At 52.6% G+C, this 7592-nt stretch overlaps 1 protein-coding gene across 1 annotated transcript; it reads left to right on the top strand.

Annotated features, from left to right (window-relative positions):
• The first annotated feature begins 399 nt into the window (after positions 1 to 399).
• On the top strand, positions 400 to 6654 carry LOC132249252 (zinc finger protein 420-like). Its single transcript, XM_059723843.1, has 2 exons — positions 400 to 591; positions 3295 to 6654. Exons 1-2 carry the CDS (start codon positions 441 to 443, stop codon positions 5754 to 5756), a joined length of 2613 nt encoding a protein of 870 aa, XP_059579826.1. The 5' UTR covers positions 400 to 440; the 3' UTR covers positions 5757 to 6654.
• Positions 6655 to 7592: the final 938 nt, after the last annotated feature.

Raw genomic sequence — 7592 nt, 5'->3', positions numbered from 1 at the left:
AACCAGGATCCCTGCATGTCATGTGTCAGCTGAGTAGCGTACCCCTGGCTGTCCTGGCTAAGTGTGCAAAGCGCTGTAGTGCAGAGTGAGTGCAGACAGGGCTGTGGGGGCAGCGGGGCAGGAGACACTGATGCTGTAACGCCTGTTCCTTCAGCTCTGGGAGGTGTTTCTTAGGCAGTTATTCTCATTTCCTTCCTCTCTTGCCTAGTGTGTCCTGTCCAAACTCATTTCCACTCATTTGCCTGGAATTGCACTGGTGTTTGCTTCCTGTGACCATACGTCCACTACCTGGATGAAAATGACCATCCTCTTCCCCCTGCTATGCCTTCCCTTTCATCCTAAATGTCCATCTTCCCTTGTCCTTCAAGTCCTTAGTCTAATCCTTGAGTTCACTGGCTCCATTCCCCAAATTTCAGTTGCTCATTCTGCATCCAGTACCAATGGTTAAACTCTCTCTAACCACTGCCCAAACAGGATATCGAGGCCCTGCCCCTGAACTGATCTGCCGCATCCAGGGAGGACAGGTGGAGCTCTGGGTCTGTTGTGATGAGGACCGTGGGGCAATCTCGAGGTCGGAGGACGTGCTGCCAGGTGAGTTGTGGCTGTCCCCTCCACCCGACTCCCCTCTCGCAAATGCTCCATGCCCAGGGTGAAAGGGAGCCTGGAAACTGCAGACCTGCCCTGTGCTGCCATTTCAGGGTGCTGACCTCAAATAGCTTGTGCTGTCATGTGTGCAGACGGGTGTTGTTCCACCCCCTGAAATTCAAACTATGGAAACTCTCAGTAGTCTTTTTGCCAAAGACCCCCAAGGATAGACATGGCCTCTTGTCTGATTTAATATCAAGTAAACTTTAATAGTAATTTTTACAAGTTCCTCCCTGCAATACAACCTGACACGTGGCTCCTTTAGACATTACAGCAGCGGTGTTTGGTGGTGCTGGCCTCGTGTCCTCTGCTGCGTATGGGAGATGTTTGTTTCTGGCTTTCCCGCTGTTCACGTAGAAATGCACGACCGCTCCCCAACTCCCCAGAGTAAGAGCATGCACACAACACCCTCTTCCTTTGTCCAGTATTTCAGTAACTTCCTCATGCCAAATTATCTAATCCCCAAGTTCCTTACCAGCTGAACAGTTTTTCACTAGCGATAATTATGTGTTAGTTTTTTAAGTTCTTCCAGTACTGAAATGATGGTTTTCTTTGATATTTAAGATGGCAGAGAAACATCTCATGGTCAGAGCTTTTTCGGACCAGATGTGTTCTCAGGAATTCTGCCCCTTTTATACAGTTGGCAACACTTTCCTTGTTCTTTCAAGTGTATTGCTTGTGCCATTGTAGATAATCGTCAAAAGGAAACCAACAAAATGATGAGAATACAAACAAACGGTCCATCCGCCCTTCTCGGTCTTTGGCGTGACTGATATGTTTGAGGCCCAGGAGGCCATGCTTCAGGGATGTACCATTTTCTGTAGCCACTTTGCAGATATTCCAGAACCCATCCAGAACTTGTACTTACATTTCCTTGTCTAGCATAGTTAACACCACAGCCACTTACAGCAATAACGGTACACAAACACAGCCGAGCAAGCAAGACAATGACTGCAGAACGCAGTGAAGCTCAACTCTTCTTTGTACCAGGGAAACTTCTTGAGGATTCACTGCTGGTCCGCATCCTAGAAAACACAGACAGAAAAGGGAAGGGCTTAACCCCCTTTAAGTTTGTTCCTGGCATTGGATCATTTTTGACACTGTGGCTTGGCCCTGCCCCTGGCCCTGGCCCTGGCCCTGCTGGAGCTCCTTCAGAGATTCCTCTCTTTGCAGCTTGAGAGGCTGCTTTTTTAGCAATATTTTCTACTTCAAGTGACAGCTGCTGCAAGGTGTACCCTCCCACACACTTTCCTTCCTTGGCTTTCACCAGGGGTTTTCTGTTGGGGTAGGCTCCCCCTATCCTTTCCCAGCCAAGAGTAACCCACAAGGCAGTGGGAGCCAAGGTTTTCAGGCACTCTGCACTCGCCTTTCTCAGGGGTGACAACGTGGCATTTCGTAGAGACTGCCGTGCCGCAAGTAGCTCCACCACACTAACTAGTCCTAGGAGGGTGTAGTTATGAGGACTTCGTCAGGACTAATCTTTCAGTTCTTCTGCCCTGGTTATCTTCACCCTCATGGGCACAGCCTCTCACTTCTGGGCTTTTTCACCCCCAGCCATTCTTGTTGGACAAGAGAGAGGCTGGGGCTGTCCCTGGTGTCTCCTGGTCTGGTTGACCTGGAGCACGGGTCGTGTGTAACCCTGGTCTCAGGCTGCATGAAGTGGGTGGGTGGAGTGGGTGGGATTCAGAAGATTTCATGTTGTGGGGGGAAATGAACCCCCCACTGTTTGTACCAGATTCTCCCCTTGTGATGTTTCCTCTCTGGGGCCCCGAGTGTCACGAAGCCTGAGGCTCAGCCCAGAGTCCGTGTGCAGGTTCGTGCCAAGGCCTTTTTCCCAGTGCAGCTGTCTGTGATGTGGAGGCTGCCTGGGATTCATTAGCAGAGGAAAGCTCCATGGGCTCATTCCCTGCACCAGACATTGCCCCAGAAACAGGTAGGAAGCAGATCACTGCTCTCAATCCTCCACTCCCAGAACATTTCTTGGAGGGATAATGCATGAACCGTGATGGGTTTTGCTACCAAGCAGTGGAAGGCAGTGCTCAGCACACACTCCTGACTGGTGACAAGTCCTGGATATGCACCACGAGGCTGTTCACCCTTGTACCTAGATGCTGCTTTCAGGACTGCCAGAGATCAAGGGCAAGCATTGCAGATGGGTCTCACCAAAACCCTGGGGCTTGTGGAGCATGTCAGCCCAGTCAGGTGTAGGGCTCAGCACCATCCGCCCCTGGACCCACCAGTGCTGTGGGATACAGCAGCCCTTTGAGAGCCTCATTTTTCCTTTGAGCAGATCCCTCTGGTCTCATCCTCAGCCTGTTAAAACATGAAGCCATTCAGGCACAGTCCAAACACACATGTCCCACGTATTTTTTGGAGCAGGGCCTGAGGTGATGGGGCTGAGAGCTGGGCCAGAAACCTTGAGAGTCTGCCTCTTAACCCCACCGAGTAGAGAAGATGAGACTGGAACAGGGACCTGGCATGGCCTCACCCCAGCACTTGGGATTTTGGCAGAAACACCTAGTTTTCTTGAGGAAACACAAGTGCCAAGGTCCAGTCCTGCTCTGAGGCCCATCCCAGCAGAAGGAATAGCAGTGCTTGCCCCTTGGCAGCAGGGCAGGGACTAATCTGGTGTTTCTTCCTCCCATGCAGGACATGCCTGGTTGCTGAGCAGAACTGAGGAGCCAGCTGCTGAGGAAGGGCCTGGAAAGCTGGAGCCACCATGGGCTTCCCTGGGGAGTATGGGTGAGGTGGATTCCCTGAGCCCAGCAACAGACCAATGGCACAAGGGTCAGGGGATGCTCCAAAAGCAGGAGAATGTAGCAGTGAACAAGGTCCCGTCTCTATTTGGGCATTGGAGTGAAGAAGGGAAACAAGCCCGAAACAGCCCAAGGTGCAGGGAAGAATTTGTGGTGCTGAGACACCAGAAGAGGCAGAAAGGAAAGGCCCACTGGAGAGAGACACTGCATGCAAGGCAAGGCAGTATGGGGGGCCTCAGAGGGAAGCAGGAGCCCACCACCAAGCGCAGGGGGAGAGCCCACTCCTGCCCTGAGTGCAAGAAGAGTTTTAGCTGCCCCTCGCGCCTGGCTCTGCACAAGATAAAGCATGCTGGGGAGAAGCCCCATGTACGTGCCACGTGTGGGAAGAGCTTGACCAGCCTCTCTGTGCAGAGGAGGGAGCAGCCACACGGCTGCACAAGGTGTGGGAAGAGCTTCAGGCAGCCCTCCAGCCTGGCCAGGCACAGGTGCATGCACACACGGGAGAAGCGTCATCCTTGCTCTGTGTGTGGGAAGAGTTTCACCTGGTCCTCTGACCTGGTCCGTCATCTGCTGATCCACACAGGCGAGAAGCCACATCAGTGCCCTGTGTGTGGGAAGAGCTTCGCCCAATCGTGGAACCTGACCAAGCACCAGCACATCCACACAGGGGAGAAGCCATATTACTGCTCTGTGTGTGGGAAGAGTTTCACCTGGTCCTCCAATCTGGTCCGGCACCAGCTGATCCACACACGGGAGAAGCCACATCAGTGCTCTGCGTGTGGGAAGAGCTTCACCCATTCCTCCCACCTGGCCCGGCACAAGCACATCCACACCGGGGAGAAGCCTCATCAGTGCTCTGAGTGTGGGAAGAGCTTCACCAACCGCTCCAGTCTGACACAGCACCAGCTCATCCACACAAGGGAGAAGCCACATCAGTGCTCTGTGTGTCAGAAGAGATTCACCCAGCGCTCCCACCTAGCTGAGCACCAGCGCATCCACACAGGGGAGAAGCCACATCAGTGCTCTGTGTGTCAGAAGAGATTCACCTACATCTCCAGCCTGACACAGCACCAGCGCATCCACACAGGGGAGAAGCCATATCAGTGCTCTGTGTGTCAGAAGAGCTTCACCTACATCTCCAGCCTGAAACAGCACCAGCATATCCACACAGGGGAGAAGCCATTTCAGTGCTCTGTGTGTCAGAAGAGATTCACCTACATCTCCAGCCTGAAACAGCACCAGCATATCCACACAGGGGAGAAGCCATTTCAGTGCTCTGTGTGTGGGAAGAGCTTCACCCATTCCTTCCACCTAGCCCGGCACCAGCTCATCCACACAGGGGAGAAGCCATATCACTGCTCTGTCTGTGGGAAGAGATTCACCCAGCGCTCCCACCTAGCTGAGCACCAGCGCATCCACACAGGGGAGAAGCCACATCAGTGCTCTGTGTGTCAGAAGAGATTCACCTACATCTCCAGCCTGACACAGCACCAGCGCATCCACACAGGGGAGAAGCCACATCAGTGCTCTGCATGTGGGAAGAGCTTCACCAACCGCTCCAATCTGACACAGCACCAGCGCATCCACACAGGGGAGAAGCCATATCAGTGCTCTGTGTGTCAGAAGAGCTTCACCTACATCTCCAGCCTGAAACAGCACCAGCATATCCACACAGGGGAGAAGCCATTCCAGTGCTCTGTGTGTGGGAAGAGCTTCACCCAGTCCTCGCACCTAGCTGAGCACCAGCGCCTCCACACAGGGGAGAAGCCACATCGCTGTTCTGAATGTGGGAAGAGCTTCACCCGACCCTCCCACCTGACCCATCACCAGCTCATCCACACAGGGGAGAAGCCACATCAGTGCTCTGTGTGTGGGAAGAGTTTCACCAACCGCTCCGGTCTGACCCGGCACCAGCTCATCCACACAGGGGAGAAGCCACATCGGTGCTCTGTGTGTGGGAAGAGCTTCACCAACCGCTCTTGTCTGACTCGGCACCAGCTCATCCACACAGGGGAGAAGCCATATCACTGCTCTGTCTGTGGGAAGAGATTCACCCAACACTCCCACCTAGCTGAGCACCAGCGCATCCACACAGGGGAGAAGCCACATCGCTGTTCTGAGTGTGGGAAGAGCTTCACCCGACTCTCCCACATGACCCATCACCAGCTCATCCACACAGGGGAGAAGCCACATCAGTGCTCTGTGTGTGGGAAGACCTTCACCCATTCCTCCCACCTGGCCCAGCACCAGCGCATCCACACAGGGGAGAAGCCACATCACTGTTCCGAGTGTGGGAAGAGCTTCAGCCGATCCTCCCACCTGACCCGGCATCAGCTGGTCCACACAGGGAAGTAGCCACATTAGTGCTCTGCATGTGGGAAGTGCTCTGAGTGTTGGAAAAGCTTCCCCCATCTCTCCCATCTGTCCCAGTATCAGCACATCCACACCCAGAAGCATCTCTATTTCTGCCAGCCGTGCAGGAAGCCCTGGGAGATGTCTGCCTGCTCAGCACCCACCAGTGGTGCATTCAGACAAGCACCCCCATGCTGGTGACCTGAACAAAGAGTTCCCCCAGGCTTTGTCCCTTGTAGGGCACAGTGGGAGTCCAGAACCCAGAGGCTCACCCCCAAGTTTTGATTGTGGGGAAGGGGTAAGAAGAAACACCTCAGGCAGAGATCAGCTCCAACGAAGGGGAGATGAGATTTGTTTTTTGTAAAAATATATTTCTCTCTCTATATATGGTTATATGTATCTAAACCGATCCTGTTACAGAAAAAAAAAAAACCCTGCACCCTTGCACCCACACTCCTGTGCACCTGCGCACCCGTACAAAGGCCCGCTGGCCACCCGTACCCATTACAATGTCTGAAGCCACGTGCAAAACACACACAATGCACCCAGTCCTTTCTGGTCTCTCCAACCAGCCCTCCCTTCACACCTACTCATGCGCCATTTCTGGGGTCAGGTACTCTGCTCAACTGGTCTCTTCTTCATTGTAACTGCAGCTTCCACTGGAGGACCCACTGCTGCTGCTGTTGTCACTGTGGCTGTCCTCTATATCACTTGTCTGGTCCTCTTCTCCGCTGCCGTCGCTCTCTTCTTTTGTTGGTGGGGGTTGTATGGTCCTGAGCCACGTGTCCCTGTGCCAGATAGTGTTTGCTGCGTCTTCTCCATGTGATGAGGAGATGATCTTTGTATCAGGCTTGGAGCCTATGCATTCCCCATCATGAATTAAAAGCAGATAGTAGTCCCAGGGGAAGAAGTGCCTTAATGATAGGGTGACCTCCCCCAGACCGCTGTCTTCAAATGACACCCAGAGACTTTCCTTGGCTGCCTCCCAGCTTTCTCCTTCCTCCTGGTCCAGGGCTTCTGGCATATGAGCCCCTGAGTTGCAGGGAGGAGTGCATTTATGGCTGAGGAAGAATTCCCTACCCTCCTCCCTGACCTCGCCTTTCCTCACCACCACATCAGCCCTCTCCCAGACCTGCCCATGCCCAGTGGGGTCTGCCAGGAGCTGCTACTGCCACCCTATTAGCCTTTTTTATCTCTTGCTTTTCAGCCTCTGCAGACCTGTGCAGCACTTGGTACCTGCTCTTTGTTAGACCCTGCCTCTATGCGATGCCCAACAAGTAGGGAGAAAATGGATCGATACACGCATTGCTCGTCAACAGCTTTATTCCAAGTGGAGACATCTTTGGGCCAGCTTCAACAAATTGGGGAGCTGCAGTGAACATTATCTCTTTTCATATCTATATACCTTGGTTTTTACTCATTAACATTTACCCCACCTTTGCTCCACCCTTAGTCCTTCCCATCTTAAGCTCCACCTTTGTCTACTGCTTATTTTAATAGCACGCAGTTGTCTTTCCACATCACTCATTTACATGTCTTTTTGCTATGAGCGCGTCCTTAAAACCCTGACCTCTGCTTCTCTCCATCACTTGAAGTTTCTTGCTGATGTCTTCACCATCTCCAAGGTCTTGCTTGTGCTTTATCTCCTAATGATAGCTAGAGGTCTACATCTTGTTTCTTGTACACAGTGAGCTATATATTCTACAACAGTACTCTATTGTTAGAAAAATGCTTACCTAAGTGTCTTGCAGTGTTACTTTTAACATACCATTCAGCTTTTTGGTCAGCAGCTTTGCTAAGCCTTTTATTCAGCTGCAAATCCAATGCTCCCCAAGATCC

This window comes from Alligator mississippiensis, chromosome 1, assembly GCF_030867095.1.
Source record: "Alligator mississippiensis isolate rAllMis1 chromosome 1, rAllMis1, whole genome shotgun sequence".
Lineage (NCBI taxonomy): Eukaryota > Metazoa > Chordata > Crocodylia > Alligatoridae > Alligator > Alligator mississippiensis.
This window is presented reverse-complemented; position numbering and strand designations above follow the sequence as displayed.

Coding starts and splice junctions, on each gene's coding strand:
- LOC132249252 (XM_059723843.1), top strand. CDS start 441: ATGGTTAAACTCTCTCTAACCACTGCCCAAACAGGATATCGAGGCCCT. Junction 592..3,294: donor GTCGGAGGACGTGCTGCCAG/GTGAGTTGTGGC, acceptor CCTCCCATGCAG/GACATGCCTGGTTGCTGAGC.